The sequence below is a fragment of the Leopardus geoffroyi genome, chromosome D4, assembly GCF_018350155.1.
Source record: "Leopardus geoffroyi isolate Oge1 chromosome D4, O.geoffroyi_Oge1_pat1.0, whole genome shotgun sequence".
Classification (NCBI taxonomy): Eukaryota; Metazoa; Chordata; class Mammalia; order Carnivora; family Felidae; genus Leopardus; species Leopardus geoffroyi.
Genome location: NC_059342.1, coordinates 74,631,738 through 74,651,469, shown reverse-complemented (window position 1 = coordinate 74,651,469; position 19,732 = coordinate 74,631,738). Strand labels below are relative to the sequence as shown.

General features: G+C 48.2%; 1 protein-coding gene across 1 annotated transcript in view; it reads left to right on the top strand.

Annotated features, from left to right (window-relative positions):
• Positions 1-1,899: 1,899 nt before the first annotated feature.
• WHRN (whirlin) overlaps positions 1,900-19,732 on the top strand; it is a 96,516-nt gene continuing 78,683 nt past the window's right edge. Inside the window, 1 exon segment of the mRNA XM_045469485.1 lies at positions 1,900-3,371. Within this exon segment, the coding sequence (XP_045325441.1) occupies positions 2,754-3,371 (618 nt within the window). The 5' untranslated portion in view covers positions 1,900-2,753.

Genomic DNA, 19,732 nt, shown 5'->3' with positions numbered 1-19,732 from the left:
GTAATTATAATTAGAACCACAAACTAAGTGAAAGCTGAGCATGAAATACATTTGCAGAAAACCTGAACTGCATATAATTAAGCCCTGCTTGGTGTCATTTTGAGGTATGCCATTAATATATTTTATTTTGCGGGTGCGGGAGATTGATTTTTTCATTTAAATATCTTGGGCTATTTGCATCAAAGGCTTCAATGGCAGTTAAGAAGAGGAAGAACGATGCACATTATTAATTGCTAAACCCAGGGCTTTGAGACAGATATCTAAAGGTAGCTTAGCTCATTATTTAAAACATCCCATCAATTACGTTCACTGGGTATTAATTTAACCTAGGTCTGTTTTAGGGAAGTGAACAAGAGACTTGAAGATTTTGGGGGAAAATATAGCTTCAACTTCTAGCCTCAGCTTTGGACACACACTAACTTAAGAGTGCTGACCATCCTTCCATGATTACCCAATGCCCAGGAAAGCAAGCCCATTCTCCTTAGGGAACATTTGCTCAGGTGTCACCTCTTTGATAAAGTCCTTCAAATTTTCCCCTCCCCTAAACCTGGGCCCTTTCAGCCATCACACTTACCATACTGGTTTTTAACTTTATTTATTTAAGTGGTCTTTCTCCCCTGCTAAACAGTGACCTCCTCGAGGTCAGCAATTTCATCTTTTTAACCCATGTCTCCAGCACCCAGTACATGACCTAGTACAGGATAGGTGCTTGGAAAACACTGAATTAAGAGTGACAAAAATAAGTAAGTGGATTAATAAATGAACGCTCTGTCTTTCCGGGGTCAGCTCAAACTACTCCATCAGGTGATATCCTAGCTCTCTCTCTCTCCCAGATAGAAGTTTGCAGAGGCAATTTCACACTGTTTTTAGGGAAAATAAAGCTTTCTATAGGAGAATCCTTTAGTAGAGTCAACTTGATTGGAAGGGATTTGTGTATGGGGTAGGGGAGGAGCTTCTCTGAGCTCTCAGAAAACCACTTTGAATAAAAGCACAGGGATTTTTTTATTTACTTAGCTCATACTGGGGGATGCGGGATAGGAGAGGAGACCTCTAGGCCACACCTTGGAATACCTTCCCATTTTGTCTTGGGATGGGAAGGCACAGAATGCTTTTCTTCCCAACCCCTTCATATATATTAAAAAAAAAAATTTTTTTTTAGATAATTGTAGATTCACACGAAGTTGTAAGATATAATACACAAACATCCCATGTTTACCCCTGTGTTGACAAGATAACAACTAGTACATTAACATTGACGCAATCCACCCATCTTATTCAGATTTCATCAGTTTTGCACGCACCCATTTGTGTATGTGTTCGTGTGAGTTCTGTACACTTCTCTTTCTGAAAGCGGCTTTCCCGCCTACCGAAGACCAGACAGTGGTCCATTCTGATCTACCCTTGCGCCGGAGTTGGCTCCCGCAGGCGCGGGCAGGTGCATGCTTGTATAGATCTCTTGCACCCAATAGATGCCCAGCATAAACGCTTGAACTTGTATGTCAGCGCGTGCAAGAGGGGAGCGCAACGTTTTAAGGTAGAAAACCGAGCCTGGAGCGTTCAGTATTTTAGAAGCAAAAAGTTGGCTATTTTCCTCCACAATTGTGAATTAGCTAGGTGGTTAATTGCTCCAAAGCGATTCTGAGGCACACGCTTCGACCGCAGAAGAGCCTAGGCTCGGAGCCCATCTTATCTCAACTCGCGGCGGGAGAGGTGGGGAGGGGGACTCGCAGTGCCCCTGTAGCTCCTCCCACCCCAACCCCCACCTTCACCCCTTTCTTCCCCTGGGCTGGACTGTTTCACCCCGTCTCCAGGCAACCGCCAGGCGCGATGCGGGACGTCATTTCCTGAAGAGCCCGTGGGCGGGGGGGGAGGGGGAGATAGGGGGAGGGGCAAGGGGGCGGGGCCAAGTCTGGGCAGGCGACGGCGACGGCGTCGGAACTCGCTGGAAGATCGGCCCCGGGCAGCTCAACAGTTCGCAAAGTCCCGGCTCGAGGCCGCGCGGCTCCGTCTGCGCCCGGGCGGCGCAAGAGCGCGGGGGGTCCCTGGGCTGCTGCATCCCCGGACATGCCCCGCAGCACCTGCCGGACGCCCGCGCGGCTTCACCGGCTGCGGTTCGGGGGGCTCTGGGACTAGAGCGCCCCCACCCCAACTTATGACTTTGGGGTCCCCCAGCCCGAGAGGAACGGGCGGCCCGGCTGGGGGAGCCCCGGGCATGGTGTGACGGGGCGGTCAGCTCTGCTGCGCCCCCCACTCCAGACACCCGTCGTCTCTGTGCCCTCCAGAATGTAGCTGCTCTCCGCGTCCCCCCGGACTCCAGCCGCAGCCTCCGCGACCTCGGGGCTCCAGCCGCCAACTCGTTGTCCCCCGGGACCCTGTCGCCGTCTCCGCTTTGCCGGCACTTCGGCCGCCGTGTCCGTGTCCTCCCGACTCCAGCCGCCGTCTCTGCGCCCCTCGGACTCCAGGAACGCGACCCCTTGTGTCTTCGCGCGCCCGGGACTCCAGCGGCGGTCTTCGCGATCCCCCCGGGATTCTGCCACTATTTCCGCGCCCCTCAAACCCAGACTCCGGCGCCGTCTCCGCGTCTCCCGGGAAGCTGCCCCTTTCTCCGCGCCCACCCGCTCGCCCCAAAGCCAGACTCCAGCCGCGGTCTCCGCCGCCGTCCCCCCTCCCCCCCGAGGCTGTCGCGCCAGTGCCGGCGAGTGCAGCGGCTGCCCCACCGCGCGCCCCGCGTCCGCCCGGGCCTCGGCGGGGAGATGAACGCGCAGCTGGACGGCCTGTCGGTGAGCTCGTCCTCCACCGGCTCGCTGGGCTCGGCGGCCGGGGCGGGCGGCGGCGGGGGCGCGGGGCTGCGGCTGCTGTCTGCCAACGTGCGCCAGCTGCACCAGGCGCTGACGGCGCTGCTGAGCGAGGCGGAGCGGGAGCAGTTCACGCACTGCCTGAACGCGTACCACGCGCGCCGCAACGTCTTCGACCTGGTGCGCACCCTGCGCGTGCTGCTGGACAGCCCGGTCAAGCGGCGCCTGCTGCCCATGCTGCGTCTGGTCATCCCGCGCTCCGACCAGCTGCTCTTCGACCAGTACACGGCCGAGGGCCTCTACCTGCCCGCCACCACCCCCTACCGGCAGCCTGCCTGGGGCGGCCCCGACGGCGCGGGGCCGGGGGAGGTGCGCCTGGTGAGCCTGAGGCGCGCCAAGGCCCACGAGGGCTTGGGCTTCAGCATCCGCGGGGGCTCGGAGCATGGCGTGGGCATCTATGTGTCGCTGGTGGAGCCAGGCTCTCTGGCCGAGAAGGAAGGGCTGCGAGTCGGGGACCAGATTCTGCGTGTCAACGACAAATCCCTTGCCCGGGTGACCCACGCTGAGGCTGTCAAGGTAAGGCTGTGATCTGGGGACGAGTACAGGGGCAGAGTGACAGTAGTTCTGCCTGTGTGTGTCCTTAGGAAAATTACCTAATCTTTCTGGGCCCCATTTTTCTTAAAAAATGTTAAAAAAAATGTTTATTTCGAACAGGAACATCTAGGTTTTTGGGTTTTTTTTAGCCAATAGCTACCAGGCACTGGGGATACCGTGATGGGTAAAACAGACCTGCACCTTGCTCTCGTGAGGCATAAAGGCTAGTAGTGTGGGGGAGACAGACCTTATCAAATACTCAGGCAAATGTATGATTACAAAGTGTGAAAAGGTACAGGAAGTCTTATGAGCGTTAAAAAAGGGTAAGGTCTCCTCTTGGCTCCCAGTAGTCACCGGGAGGCGCCCACATGGCTGTTGTTGCTATTCTAGTTCTGCTGGGTGTTGCCCCTGAAAGAAAGTTTTGTTGGCACCAAAGTAGCCCAGGGAAGCTGTTCTGGTGATGCACAGAGCTCTAATCTGACCTGGCTGCTCATGTACAGGCTGTGTGTCCTGGGTCCAGTCACTTTTCCTTTCCAAACCTCTGGATCTTCACTTGGACAGTGGAGTGACCGGATGGGATAAGTGTCCTTAGCCTTGTTGGAAATGAGTCCCCTGCCTGGATGTCAGAAATATATCCTCCACCCCCTTAAGAGTAGCTGCACTTTTTGTGTCTGTTAATTGAGAAAAATAACCTCATGGGGACAGTCTCCTAAGGATTTAATCAGGCTGTTTAAAGCAGTTGCGTGTTTGCTAAATCTCACGCCGAGGGCTGTTGAAAACCAGTTGGAGTATGAGATGGATAGTGTTTGGTGTACGTGCGGATTCAAGGATCCCTTGCCGGTGTTTATACACACAAGCCACCTATGCCCACCTTCATACAGGAAGTGAAGAATTTGGGAGGCGGGGGGGAAAGACAGTGGCATACTCTGCTTCTGCAAAGAAAATGCTTCCTAGGGATTTGGGCTGCCCTGTGACCCAGCTTCTCACCACCCCACCTTTTGTCCCTGCCTTGCGTCCTCCTGTCCTCCTCGGTGCAGGTGTTTTGGACACCAGCTGGGGTCTGCTGGCTGTTGGAAAATGCTCAGGGGAAATGCTGAAGCAGCAGAGGCCCGGGGCTACTTCCTGTGTCCTCTTTAGTGACCTGTGGTCAGGTGTGAATTGAGCCCACTTCCTGTTTTCCTGGGGCACAACCATCTCATCCCTGACTTTGCCTTTCCTTGTTTTGTTGCCAACCCTTTTGCCCCTGGCCCCTTGAGGATTTTAGACACTACTCTGCTGCTTCTGGGGGAAGCCTGATTGCTTGATATTGTTCAGGGTGGGAGGGTGTGGAGCAGACACAGGTTCTTGTGGATTTCCATGCACCTGTCCTCCTCTCTGTCTCCTCCCCCCACATCAGTCTTTTCCCTTTATCTGACATTCCATATATTTATAAAGAAATAGTCCGTTAGCCTTTGGCCCTAGAAGGTCTGGAGTTCCCGGATGATGAATTTATACTCCAAAGATACTTAGTCCAAATGGTCAGTTATAAACGTGGATTCAGTTTTAGTGGCAATTTTAAAAGACTCCTGTAACTAACTGGTCACAAGGAGATGGACTTTGGAAAGCCCTCCGGTAACCTGCCATTCAAAACACGAGCTCTCCTGTCAGTTTGCACTCCAGTCTCAGGCATGCCAGGTGGCTGGAGGGGCTCAGTTGTGAGCTTCAGCTCAGCCCTCCCCGATTTCATCAGTGGCACTCTGCATCTTGTATCTGAACCGTAGTCCCGTTACTCTGTGACTCAGGGCAGGCCTTAGCTGGTCTAGTAAAACCTAAACTCTCTGTGGTACAGTTTTGTGTCGCCAGAGGAGCAGAACTGTCCTTGGTTGGGTGAGAGCTTTCTGGACTGAGCAGCCACCGGCGTCCCTGTCACTTTTTCTACGGAGGGGTCTACAAAGGCAGAATGAACTCCAGCCTCGGGGTGCCCTTCTTCTGGCCAAAGCCAGACGCAACCAGCCCAGAATGCACCCCTTTGGAACCTTCAGAAGCAACAGGCAGAATGCACACCGCTTTGTGTCACCTTAACTCCAGGGGAAAAGGGAAACAGACTTTCCGTGGGTGGAATTTAAAACGGAGGAGGCGGAACCTTGTCTCTGGGGCCTCTGTGAGCACCTCCGGGTTACAGGACGGACTGGGAGTTTCAGGACAGTGTAGAGGGACACCTGGAGCTGTTGACACATTTCCACAAAACCAAGGGCAGCAAGTCCCTTAACTGCAAGCCAAAAGGGACTCCAGCTTCTCTCCTAGTTAACAAACTGCCCTTAACTTGGATTTCTCCACTTTCAGCCCTTCCTTATTAGCTACAGCACTGGAGGGCACCATGTCAGAGGCTTTTATGATAAAGGTACGTTCCTTTAATCAAACTCCAGACTTTATTCAAATATCACCAGTTTTTCTGCTTTTTCTGTTCCCTATACCACATTGCATTTAATGCAAGACATGTTTTCTTTTTCTCTTCATTGTTATTTTCTTTATTTATTTCCTCCCCTGGCTTTATTGAAGTAGCTTTATTTTATCGACAGTTTTATTTATTTTATTTTATTGACAAATAAAAATTGTATGCATTTAAGGTGTACAGTGTATTGATTTGCTATACCTGTACATTGTAAAATGATTACTGTGATCAAGCTGATTATCCATCACCTCACGTAGTTATTTTATTTTTGTGGGAAGGACACTCAAAATGTGCTGTCTTAGCGAATTTCAAGTGTACAATACAAAATTATTAATTACAATCAGCAGTCGGGGTGTTAGATCCCCAGAACATACTCATTTTGTAACTGGAAGTCTGTACTCTTTGGCCAGCATTTTCCTGTTCCCTCCACCTTTCCTGTTCCCTCCACCTTTTCTGTTTCCTCCACCCCGGGCCTCTGGCAACCCCTGTTCTACTCTCTGCTTCTGTGAATTAGGCTTTTTAGATTCCACATTGTAAGTGAGATCATCCAGCATTTGTCTTTATGTGTTTGCCTTATTTTACTTAGTATAACGTCCTCTAGGTTCATGCATGTTGTCACAAATGGCAGGACCTCATTTTTTATGGTCTAATAATATTCCACTGTGTGTGTGTGTATGTGTGTGTGTGTGCATGGGCACGCGTGCGCATGCTTTCTCTATTCACCTGTCAATATGCACTCAGGTTATTTCTGTGTTTTGGCTATAGAGATGTGAGATGTGTTTTCGATTTTAAAACCTTTATTTTTTTTTCTTTCTTTTTAAATTTATTTTAATGTTTATTTTTGAGAGAGAGAGAGAGAGAGCACGAGTGGGGGGTGGGGGCGCAGAGAGAGAGGGAGACACAGAATCTGAAGCAGGCTCCAGGCTCTGAGCTGTCAGCACAGAGCCCGATGCGGGGCCTGAACCCATGAGCTGTGAGATCATGACCTGAGCTGAAGTCAGACACTTAACCGATTGAGCCACCCAGGCGCCCCTCAAACTTTTATTTTTTTCTTATAGGTAGAAAGAGGGAGGAAAGATCCTCTGAACTTCTGGAAGGAGAGATTGTGTGTGTGTGTGTGTGTGTCTGTGTGTGTGTCTGTGTGTGTGTCTGTGTGTAATAAAAAGAAAATTAAATTTTAGGAATCAAGTTACTGAAGAGTTCATGAGTCAGAGAGGGTCACCCCTCCCAGGAAACAGAGGAGATTGAACATACAAAGTTTTTCCACTTCTCTGTCTCACAAATCAAGTATCTGTTGTTGCCCAGAGCAGTTCAGTGAGGATTCTGTCCTCTCTCTAGGGGCTCCCCTCCCTCTCTTGAAGCCTGTTTGCTAAATCAGCAGTGACAGGTCCAGATACGGCAAGCCATTTACTATTTGCAATTATGTTGAAATGTTTGATTTTTGAAAAATCTATCTTGAATGAACAGGAGCCAAACTAATAATAATAATAATAAAAGTAGACCTTTCAAAGGTTTTCTGCCAAAAAGGTTTGGTAAATTAGCCAAGGAGCCCACAGACCAGGGATGCTGCATTGGGCTCTGCCACATACTTGCTCTGTGACCTTGTGCTAGTCACTGACCCTCTCTGTGTTCCAAGGTGGATGGGTCAGGGGGCTGCCCAGGGTCTCTTCCAGCTCAGACCATCTGTGATTTGCTCAGTATTGTGCTACACACGAGGCATTTAGAGTGTCTAATCTGGTGTTTTCTTGTTCTTTTGGAATTGATTTCATTTAAGGCAGAATTAAGACAGTTGTCTAAAGATTGGGAGATGAGAATCTTGGCACTCTCGTGTAGCCTCCTACTAAATCAGGAAATTGATGGGTTACACACTGTACTGACGAGAACTTGACTGCTGCCCCTCCACCCAAGAATACCAGCTCTGGTGCTGTTCCTGAGCAAACGAGGAACCAGCAGTAGGATTGTGGCAGCAGTGCCCTGGGAGTGCTCAAAATCACAGCCACTTACCCGCTTGCCCTCCCAGTACCTAATTCTGCAGGACGTGGGGTATCCGGTGCTGCTGGGATGTGTGTGTCTCATCTCGATACAAATTGAATGGCTTCATTACAATCTCAGCATCCCCCCCCCCCCCGCCCCGGGGTACATCCAAGGAACATATTAGAATTTGAAGCATTCCAGGAGTTAAAAACAGTGGCCAGCCCTTTCATCTAATTAGAGTTATCACACCCTCCCTTTTTTTGCATAATAACCTTCAAAGAATCCGTCCGTGTTAATATAAGTCATTGTTATTTAATCCGGCATGTTCTAAACGGCACATTTGTCATTTTCCCGTTGTACATGGTTAGCTGAAGCCATTATAAGTTATTACCACTTCCAACTTTGTATCTGAAATGCAGCTGGTGTTATTACCGTATTCCAGTTTGGAAATGGTGGGTAATGGGTTCACGGGCATGCACAGACTTTCCCCTGGCCCTGTTCTCTTTCTTGGGGGCTGGGGGTCCTGCCAGCAATGACACCGTGAAAGCTCACTATTAATAAACTCTTTAGTGAATAGATGTTTGCTTGGCTGCATCCATGGTGTGATGCAGTCCCTTGAGAGGGTCCATTTCTTTAATTTAACCGTATTTATTTATGTGGCCCAAGCTGATACTCAAGGTTTTAGAAAATGACGGTGCCTGTGTTGGACAAAATCCTCTTTCAACTGGTTATTTCCTGTTCAAATGGAAGAAGAATTTGTAGGCTGGGTGAGAATGCCCTCATGCTTTAGGAATTGATACTATTATAGTAGAAGGTTCCCCCCTCCGGGACTTGAAGCTGGACATGAAAGACATACAGAATTACTCCAGCGCGAGCCTCTTGTTTTGCCGTCACCTCCCTTTCCCGACAAACCCGGCGTTGTTTATTACCTGCCATGGATTCATCGTTTGGATGGAACTGCGAAGAGAAGTACGCTCTTTTAACCCCCGACGAATTGGATTTTGTGTGTGCTCCTGCTTCCCACCTCTGCCACACGGCACACAGCCTGTACGTACCTGTCAAGTGCATGCAGCCCCCCACATGCCTGTCTGCTCATGCGCCCAGCACATATACATCTCCTCCGAGCCATAATCCCCCCTCTACCCCCACCCGGCAAAGGGCTCTGTGCTGAAGCAGGCGTCCCTGGGGGATTAGGCTCCAACTGGCTTCCCAGCAAGGTTCTTTTATGACCTGGAAGGGCAGCGTTTGGTGTCCACTGCTCAGGAACCCCAAACTAGTGCCCAGCAAGGACCAGACAATTTGATTAGAAAGAATGACATTTAATGGCTGGAGGTGGGTGGAGGCTGAAATACAAATCTTTCAAAACCTGTTCTGTTTTCGTCCCCCTCCCTTTTTTTTTTTTTAATTTTTTTAAACCCCCAAGCAAGAACCTGATGTTAACACGGAGCTCACACAGACTTCTGATTGTGCCTCAGGGTGGGGGCTGCTTTTTAAAGATTTCTGTTCTGCAGACATTACATTTTACTCTTACAGCATGGCAGGTGGCAAAGGGTGCAAGGAACAGGAATCAGACCGTTTGTTTCCTGTGCACCCCTGGCGTCAGCTACAGGAGGCAGCACTGTGGGGCCGGGGCACTTGTGTTTGAACTTTGCTTTACTGGAACCCGACTGGGAAGAGAGGAGGCTGGCGTCCGTGAGTGTCTCTGTGTGCCAGTTTTCTCTTTCCCCGGGGAGGCAGGGAGGCCAGGAAGGTCATGCTCCAGGAGGAGAAATTACTAGCTCGGGGTCACCATTGGGGTTAGGAACGAAGTGGCCCTTCTGCCCTACCTGCCTGCCTAGAACCTAGCCCAAGCCCTTATGCAGCCAGCTTCCTGGAGGACAATGCCAGGCCCCCTGCTGGAAGGCAAGCCGCTGTCATACTTTGTGCCTGACTTTCGGGGGCCTTTTAGGCACCATCCAAAGACTTGGTTTTATTAAGTGGGGCGTCTGATGCCCGTGCCTCAAGGGAGGGTGGCATGTTTCAGCCCAGCCTGTCTTCGTGGGGGCCATCTATCCATGCATGCTCTGAGCAGCACTTAGCACACCCAGACCTGTAGCTGGTACTTGGAGTTCAGAGACGAATGGTACATGGCCCCTGCCCTCGGGGAGTCATGGGGGCCGGCGGGCACGGCCCCACCCATGGCCACAGGTCACCAAGGGTTTCAAGTGGTGTGCCATCCACATGCCTCCACATCCCTGGAACACTCCGTCCCACTCCATCCCCTTATCCTGCTGTAATTTCCGTCAGCGCACTTGTCACTACCAGAAGGACGTTTCACTGTGTCTGTTTGTCTTGTGCCTTCCCCACTACAAGTCAGCTCCATGAAAACCAAGATTTGGTCTGCATTGCTCCCTCACGTACCCCAGCACCTCCACAAGGCCTGGCAATATGGTAGTTGCTTTCATAGATAAATATTTGCCTAATGAACGGAACGCTCTTGCCCCCCATGCAGTGCTGGTGAGTTCAGGATCCCTTGGTTCCTGAGTGTGGTATCTGAAGAAAATTCGCGTGTTGCGAGGTAATTGGTGCTGGCTAAAAAAAAAAAAATTGAGGAATGCCGTAGGCTCTAACGTACGATTTATCACAAAGCTGACTGTTTGGCTGCGAGCCGATCATGTGACGTCTCTGGCTACCTCAGTCTTTGCAGCTGTGAAATGGGCATAGTCCTCTCCCCCTTGCCTTTCCCGCGATGGGTATGGAATTGTATGGCTTATTAGGTACAAAACCATTTGGTAAATAGGAAACCCTATATCACTCCTTTAGTGAGAGGCCTTTATTTATTTATTTATTTATTTATTTATTTATTTATTTATTCATTCATTCATTCATTTTAGAGAGATTGCAAGTTGGGGAGAGGGGCGGGGGGGGGAGAGAGAGAGAGAGAGAGAATCTTTTTCTTTTTTTTTAATTTTTTTAACATTTATTTATTTTTGAGACAGAGAGAGACAGAGCATGAACGGGGGAGGGTCAGAGAGAGGGAGACACAGAATCTGAAACAGGCTCCGGGCTCTGAGCCGTCAGCACAGAGCCCGACGTGGGGCTCGAACTCACGGACCATGAGATCATGACCTGAGCCAAAGTCGGCTGCTCAACCGACTGAGCCACCCAGGCGCCCCTGAGAGAGAGAATCTTTTTTTTAAAATTTTTTTTTTTTTTTTCAACGTTTATTTATTTTTGGGACAGAGAGAGACAGAGCATGAACGGGGGAGGGGCAGAGAGAGAGGGAGACACAGAATCAGAAACAGGCTCTAGGCTCCGAGCCATCAGCCCAGAGCCCGACGCGGGGCTCGAACTCACGGACCGCGAGATCGTGACCTGGCCGAAGTCGGACGCTTAACCGACTGCGCCACCCAGGCGCCCCAAGAGAGAGAATCTTAAGTAGACTTCACACTCAGAGTGGGGCCTGCTCATTCCCACGACCCTGGGATCATGACCTGAGCCAAAATCAAGAGCCGCACACTTAAGCCACTAAGCCACCCAGGCACCCGAAAAAGGTCTTTAAAAAAATGTGGCCTGTGCTTAGGTGGGCAAGAGCTTTTCCCATCGTCTGTGGCCCAGTCCTCCCTACGAGACGTCTTCAGTTAGTGCATTTGTTGCTTTGCTCTTAATTTTAAAACCCCATTCCCAGAAGTGGGTTATCTCTGCAGCCTGTGTCTGTGATTCCAAAATAGAATCATTTATGCATTCTGAAGCAATCAATGGACCAGTTTTGGGTGAGATGTCTCTTCCTGCTTTTTCTTGAACAACAACAGCAACAACAACAAAGCAAACCACTGAATCCAAAACCCAGCACTATTCAGGTTTCAAGAAGCCCCAGCGTTTCAGGTGAAGGCCAAGTTCCTGCCAGTCACACGTATGCTTAAAACCGACTTTATCCTCTACCAAGAATGCACAAGTGGATTTATTTTTTCTTCTTTTCCAGTCCCAGATCCTTTACCTCATTCCCCTTTGAGAATTTGTGTTCCTTCTGCTAAATTGGCTGTGGTTTTGCTTCAGCTGGCAGCCAGTTCCCTAGTTATTTTTCCTCTCTACCTGAATTTTCGTAATATCAGCATCCCCTCAACTTGGGATGCAAGGGAAATATTTCAGCCTCCCATGAACAAGTCCCAAGATGTCTTCTTCACCAGATTCTAAAGCTGCAGGTTACAGGGAAGAACATAGTAAAGTAACATCTGAAAGGTTGTTTCCAAATCCCTTGGAAGTAGTGATTCAGAAATGTAGCTTGCTCAAGAATTAATAAGCTCCCTAGGCAAGTCTTAATCACAATGAGGTTTGGAAAGCACCACCTTCTTTTGAGATCTGCCCCCATCCCCAGCATTTATCCACGTAAAGACCAGAGAGGTGGACCCACACTGTCCCCATCCTTAGCTGCTTTGGAGCCTGATTCCAGATGTGCAAGGTCAGCTGATATATTGGAAAATCCAGGGAAGAGAGGTCTGTACCCAAGAGCTTAGAGATGGCTTTTGGAAGTGGACCTGGGCTCACGTGACTGTTACTTGGCTGTGACCTTGAGCGGCTCCCTTGGCCTCTCCGTGACCCAGACCCCCTCACCCTTGAACCTGGCATCGTCCTCACAAATGGGTTATTGTTGCTGTCGCCCATCAAAAGTTTGAAAAATACGGCCATGGAGGTCCCACTGCAGGCATTACAATGAAAAATGTTATCGACTGCATCCTCTTGGCTTTGAAAATCTTCTGTTTTGCTTGCTCAGTCTAAAAAAAAAATGCCTTTGGAAGAAAATACTGGGGCCGAGAGCCCTCTTGCTACATCAGGTGCGTTGTGGCCGTTTGAATTGCAGAGTCATTTACTAAATGCGGGTCAATATTCCCATACAGGCAGAGTTTCTTCAAAAATGTAATTGCTCCCATTTGGATTTTGGCATCTGCATTTTTGTCTTACAGCAGTAATAAAGCCCAGGGATTGGATGGGATTGTAAAACGTGGGGCGGTGGGGCAGACCCGTGACCCAGAGGCCAGTGTGTGACAGTGTGGCTCCCAGGTCAGCTGTGTCCTCATCCTTGTTCCCCAGCATCCTTCCCTGATGGGCTCTCCAGGGGCCCTGATGAGGGAGAGAAGGTGGCTGTTTTTCCAGAACCCATTAGAGCAATTAATGCAGGTTGAAAGCGGTGATTTGACAATATGGGCAGCTGTACTTCAAAAAAAAAAAACCCCAAAAGCCTGGAATGTATTTGAACCACATCCGAAATGGTGTGTGAGGCTCCATTAAGAGGCTTCTGATAAAGAAAAGAAAAGTAAAAAGAAAAGAAAAAAGGAAAGGAAAGAGGTCCAGCTTTCAGAAGTTACCCAGACAGGTGGGGAAGCTGCTGGCAGAAGTCTGGGGAGGGGTTTTCCTTCGGGCGTTTGCATTCTGCTGGCCAGTGGAGGGTGTGGTGTTAGGCGGTGTGTCTGGGCCTAGTGTGACCTTCATCCCTCTCCTGCCTCCTCCTCTTTCTCCTGGGGGAGGGGGGCAAGCCCATCCCAGGTTTCCCCAAACTCTCTTAAGCCCTCTCCTCCTTCCATGAGTCCTTTTGGTCCTGAGGTTTCAAATCAAGATGCTCAGGTTGCCCTCAGAATCTTTTCTCTCTTCCCCCAAATCCCTTCCTCTCTTCTGTGTTGTCTCTTGGAACAGAATCTGGGCCTCCTTTTGGGGTCTTTATCTTTTTTTATTTATATTTTCAGCTCTTGTCCAGTATTAGGAATAGCATTTATTTGCTGTGGAAGTCCTGGCTCATTTCTGACCCCTCTGACGGCACCTCATCCTCTTGCCCACGAGTCGTGGACATTTCCCAAGTTAGGAGCCTTGACTTGCTCCCCTTCTCTGCAGTCTCCCCGTTGGGGATTGCACCAGCCCCTGCGAAGTTAGACCCTCCAGGCCTGATCCCTCCCCAGCCCCAGTCAGACCACATTTCCACAGGGGCCTCCTCGCTGTCTGTCTGTCTCCCGTCTTGCTCATCTGCCCACTAGTCCATTCTGCATCCTGGAGGGCGGGCACGCTTTCTGAATTGGTATCTGATCAAGCTTTGCCCTGCCTGGTGCCTTGCAGTGGAGCCGAGAGCCTGCTGATGTCTGGGCTGCCCGAGATGCGAGCCCTTTTACCTGCAGAGAGTGCTTTTCTCTGGCTGTTCCCTAAGTGCAGTCCACACTTGGCCAGACAGGCAGCATCCTCTGAAACAAGGCATTGTTTCCCTGCACCCGTTGACAACCACGGCCCCTGTGAGGTCCTCCCATCACACCTGCCCGCCCACCCTCAGCTACCCCATCCGCGGAATCCCTCTCTTCTCCCCTCGAAGCTCCTTCAGCGTAGTGACCTGCTTCACGTGTTGTGACACAGATTACACATTTCCTGGTGTTTCCTTCAGTTGCTCTGAGGCTGATGATAACTTTGGTTTTGGGGGCTTACCACAATCCAGACGGTGTTCTCAGTACTTTCTATGTATGAACTCACTTGAACCTCGTGACAGCCCGATCAGGTTCAAAGCAGGTACCACTTTTGTTGCTTTGTTGTGCAGAAAACTGCAAAGAGTTTGCCACTTGCCTGTTGTCACAAAGGTGGGAAGTGGCAGAGCTAGGAATTAAAACCAGGTTTTGTTGACTTGAGGGAATGCCAGAGAGAGGCGGCGTCCCATGATGCTTCAGGCTGGGCTCTGGGGCCAGATGCTCTGGGTTCAAACCCGGGTTCTGCCGCTTTGTACATGTGGGGCCTCAAACATACTTTTTTTTTTTCCTTTTTAAAATTTGTTTATTGTCAAGTTAGCTAACCTACAGTGTAGTCTCGTCTTCGGGAGTAGATTCCCACGATTCATCACTTACATACAACACTCAGTGCTCATCCCCACAGGTGCCCTCCTCACTGATTCTCCAATTCCCTTTTCGCTAAAGTTGTAATGGGAACAATGGGAATGATAGTCAAATGGCAGGCAAGTTACTAACCTTCCCTGTTCAATTTCCTCATCTCTAAAAGGAGGATACTAATGGTCATGCAGGTAACTGCCATGTTAAAGCACTAGATGCCTCGATTAATTTGAACATTTAATGATTACCTGCTATGTTCACACCACTAGGTTGGGTTGTTTTCCCACCAGATAAGACTCTTCCCGGTATAAAACACATAGCACATAAGATGCTTCCAAGCTTATAATACTGGGCACACTAATAACTGTGGCCCCTGTGGACGGTCTTCTCTGTGCCCCCAGGGCCACGTGCACATCTTCCCACCAGCTCTCCAGCACAGCCTCCAGGGAGAGGAAACAGCACTGGGCGGAGGAGGTGATCAGTCACCAGTATAGGATTTGAACTCAGGGCTTCTTGCCTCCAAAGTGCATGCTCATTGCCACCTTCTGGTGGGTGTACAGCTTAGCCCAGTGCTGGCCAGAGCCACGTTTCACTAAATGTGCATCTCTTCCTTGATTTTTTTCTTTATTGAGATGGTGTCGTAGCCGTTCGGTTAGAAAACTCACGAGTAACCAGACAGCCCAGCCCATGAGTGCCCTGCCCTGGGCAAGGTCTGTGCATCTTAGTGACTAGACTTTAGATTCAGAGGCAGCACTGGGCACTCTTTGCCTTTTTTTTTTTTTCTTTTCCCTCTCTCTTATCTCTCTTGCCAGGTCCTGACCTTTGTCAGGATTTTATTTTGTTCATTGTCTGTGGAAATTCCCCAAATAGACTAACTGTGACCTCCACTCAACCCCCATTAGGATAAACCTGTAACTTAGGAAGTCATCTCATTGATTGATCGGCAGAGTCTCCGAATCTGTCCATGCCGTCTGCCATGTAGGCATCTTAAGATGCGCACATGGTCTCCCGGACCTCGTGTAAAAGGCTGGTGGCCATCAACCCCGTCACAGACTGGACAGAGAAAGGGCCGTTTTGTTTGGTTCATAGGAAACAGGAGGAGTAGAGGAGTCTGCCTGGGCTTTTAAAATAAAATGTGGGTGTGTGCGTGTACGTTAATGACCCGAGAGATATGGGTTCAATTTAGAGAACTCAGAAACCCCAGGAAAACACAAAGGAAAAAAACTAAAAAAAAAAAAAAAAAAAAAAAAAAAAAAAAATCATCAATAATCTGCTCTGCCCAGAAATAATCATTATTGACAATTTTTTTAAACATTTTATTTATTTTCAAGAGACAGAGCATGAGTAGGGGAGGGACAGAGAGCAAGGAAGACACAGAATCTGAAGCAGGCTCTGGGCTCTGAGCTCTGAGCTGTCAGCACAGAACCTGACGTGGGGCTCGAACTCACGAACTATGAGATCATGCCCTCAGCCAAAGCTGGACGCTTAACCGACTGAGCCACCCAGGCGCCCCACTATTGACACTTTGATTGCTGTCTTTCCAGTCCCCTGTGTGCCTGTGTGTGTAAATTTGTATTGGGAATTTTCTACAAAACTGCCATTCTGAACGTAATTTTGAGTCTGTTTCACCAGTGTATCATGACTGATAAATATTTCTAGAACATGATTTTTAATGATTGCATGCTACGTCATAGCAAAGAGATGCATGATTTATTTAACTAATTTCTTCTTGTTGGACAGTTCGTTTTTATTTTTTTTATTTTTTATTTTTTTAAGCATTTTTTTTTCAACATTTATTTATTTTTGGGACAGAGAGAGACAGAGCATGAACGGGGGAGGGGCAGAGAGAGAGGGAGACACAGAATCGGAAACAGGCTCCAGGCTCTGAGCCATCAGCCCAGAGCCCGACGCGGGGCTCGAACCCACGGACCGCGTGATTGTGACCTGGCTGAAGTCAGACGCTTAACCGACTGCGCCACCCAGGCGCCCCGGACAGTTCGTTTTTAAACATTGTCCATGTTGCTGCTTTAGACAATGTGCCCTTGCACATTAATCTGTAAGCACATCTCTAAAAACTATTTGGGCTGCCTTTCCAGAGGTGGCATTGGCTCAGCGTATAGGCAGATTTTTAAGGCTTTGGTAGCTGTTGCCAGATTGTTCTTGGGGAAGAGTTTGTTATTTTACAATCCCATCTACCAACCTTAGCAATATATGATATGCTTCATTTTTTTCCGGCTTGCCAACCCTGGATATTGTATTTCTTTTCCATTTTTGCCAATCTGATAGACAAAAAAGTATCCTGTTTTAATTTGTATAAATAGCGAAGTTGGAACTTCCTTGCATGTTTATTGTTTGTATAGCTGTGTATACACATACGGTAATTCATAATAAATAGCATATAGCATAATGTTATAAACATATAATGTATAATGTATTATGTATGTATATGACATATGTACATTTGGTTTTTTGGTGTATACCTTATTGATTTCCTATGCCCATTTAATCATATTTCTACGTCTTCTGTTCTTTTTCTTTAAGAGGTGGTTGTTAGGAGTAGCTGTTAGATAGCTGATTGATTCACTCACCTTGAATTCAGATTCTTCAGTCTGAGGCTGAATTAAATTGGAAGCCTATCCCTTGTTAACAGAATGCACAGAAAGTGATGAGGGATAGGAATGTTAAGTGTCCTCAAGGAGAATACACCCCATCCATGTATCCACTCATGGACCAAGAAAATATTGATATATAATCAGATTTTTCTGATGGATGGATGTGCTATGGACATTGGTTCGGGACCACAAAAACTCCATTGGAAACCCATCGAGGCTCATCTTGAGTGATTACATTTATGACTCCTAGAATCTTGTTATTTCTTCCCAAAAGAAAAAAAAAAAAGAAGAATTAAGAGACCAAATTTAAAAGAACATTTGTAAAGCAATTTACTTAAATTATAAGAGACTGAAAGCCAGGCTTAGTGGATAATTGAAGAATTGCATTAAAAAGGAATCAATATCTTTCTGGAATCTGCTTTGTCCTCATCTTCTGAGTTGTTTTGCAAGAGGGTGGCCACTCTGTCACTATCTTGCAAATTTTTCCTAGCGTTATCCCCAAGGACAACACTTTCTTTTCTCTCTTTGATTCTCACGTTTTTTTCCTTTTCACACAGCCTTGACTCATGGAGACGTTTCGGAGCAAAGATACTGGAGATCAGGGGCTTTAAGATGTCAGGTCCTGTTCCAGCCTCTGGGATCCTGGTGTTCCCAGCACTGGAGCAAAGGTTTCCTTCTTTACACAGAGCCTTTGGAGAAGGTCAAACTCATAAAGAAAAGAGAGTAGAGGGAATGAACAGTTGATTTTTTTGAAATCTACTTTGTAAGGCCTCAATTAAAGGCAAATTGAAACGTTTAAAAAAAAAAAACTGGAAAGGAGAAAAGAAGATGCTGATTACCTCACCCTCCTAACCAGCCATCGTTTCTCTGCCCTCTCCCCTGGCCTTTATTTCTGTACATTCATATTCCTCGATGGTTGGATAACCTGCTTCTGTTTATTCTTGCTTCATGCATATGTTGCTGGGTTGTTTCACGATCCTTATGTTGAGCTCTGTCTCAGGGAAGGGGTCTTGGATGGATTCCCACAGCCGCTTCGCCATCCAAATTGATATCCCCCAGGATGATCAAAGAGGTGAGGTGGCCACAAAGAGCCAGAGCAGGTGAGCCACATGGTGGCAAGCTTCGCCCCAGATCCTGGCCTCGTGATGGGCACACAGCTGTCAGGGACACCAAAATGATGCCACCGTTCTTTGAGATACAGTGCGTTCTCAGAATACCACTGCCCCCTTATGTCAACATTCCAGAAGAGGGGCGCCTGGGTGGCGCAGTCGGTTGAGCGTCCGACTTCAGCCAGGTCACGATCTCGCGGTCCGTGAGTTCGAGCCCCGCGTCGGGCTCTGGGCTGATGGCTCAGAGCCTGGAGCCTGTTTCCAATTCTGTGTCTCCCTCTCTCTCTGCCCCTCCCCCATTCATGCTCTGTCTCTCTCTGTCCCAAAAATAAATAAACGTTGAAAAAAAAAATTAAAAAAAAAAAACAAAAAAACAAAAAAACAAAACATTCCAGAAGAGTATAAACTACCACTTTTTGAACTTTTATTTAAGGGAATGTTTTTTTTTTTTTTTTTTTTTAATTTTTTTTTCAACGTTTATTCATTTTTGGGACAGAGAGAGACAGAGCATGAACGGGGGAGGGGCAGAGAGAGAGGGAGACACAGAATCGGAAACAGGCTCCAGGCTGTGAGCCATCAGCCCAGAGCCCGACGCGGGGCTCGAACTCACGGACCGCGAGATCGTGACCTGGCTGAAGTCGGACGCCTAACCGACTGCGCCACCCAGGCGCTAAGGGAATGTTTTTAAATAACATGATTCTTAGACCAAAGTTAGCAGCAGCAAAGTATTTCTGGGGAGTGGAGGAAGAGAATAGAATGAGAAAGCAGAGTTATTGCCCAAGCATCTGTGAAAAATATCCCTGCCTCCAACTCTGTGTATAAGGTGTCTGATCCTTGAGACATACTTCAGCATTCATTTGTTCACTTGGCAATTGTTTTATTGAGCTCCTCCTATATGATTGGCGTGGTTTAACATCCTCTTCGAATTTTACACATCCTACTTACTTTCTTGTTAATATATTTGTAATTAATATTTTTTCCTACTTCGGAAATAATCGAATGATTTAACCTAAAAGGTACATCATGAAAAAGGCAGAGAGAAAAGAAACCATATTGGAAAGTGTGTGTGTGTGTGTGTGTGTGTGTGTGTGTTGCCTTTAATAGGAATAGTATTTCATATTTATTTATTTATTTTTTTTTTTTTTTAAATTTTTTTTTTTCAACGTTTATTTATTTTTGGGACAGAGAGAGACAGAGCATGAACGGGGGAGGGGCAGAGAGAGAGGGAGACACAGAATCGGAAACAGGCTCCAGGCTCTGAGCCATCAGCCCAGAGCCTGACGCGGGGCTCGAACTCACGGACCGCGAGATCGTGACCTGGCTGAAATCGGACGCTTAACCGACTGCGCCACCCAGGCGCCCCAGTATTTCATATTTAAATGGAATT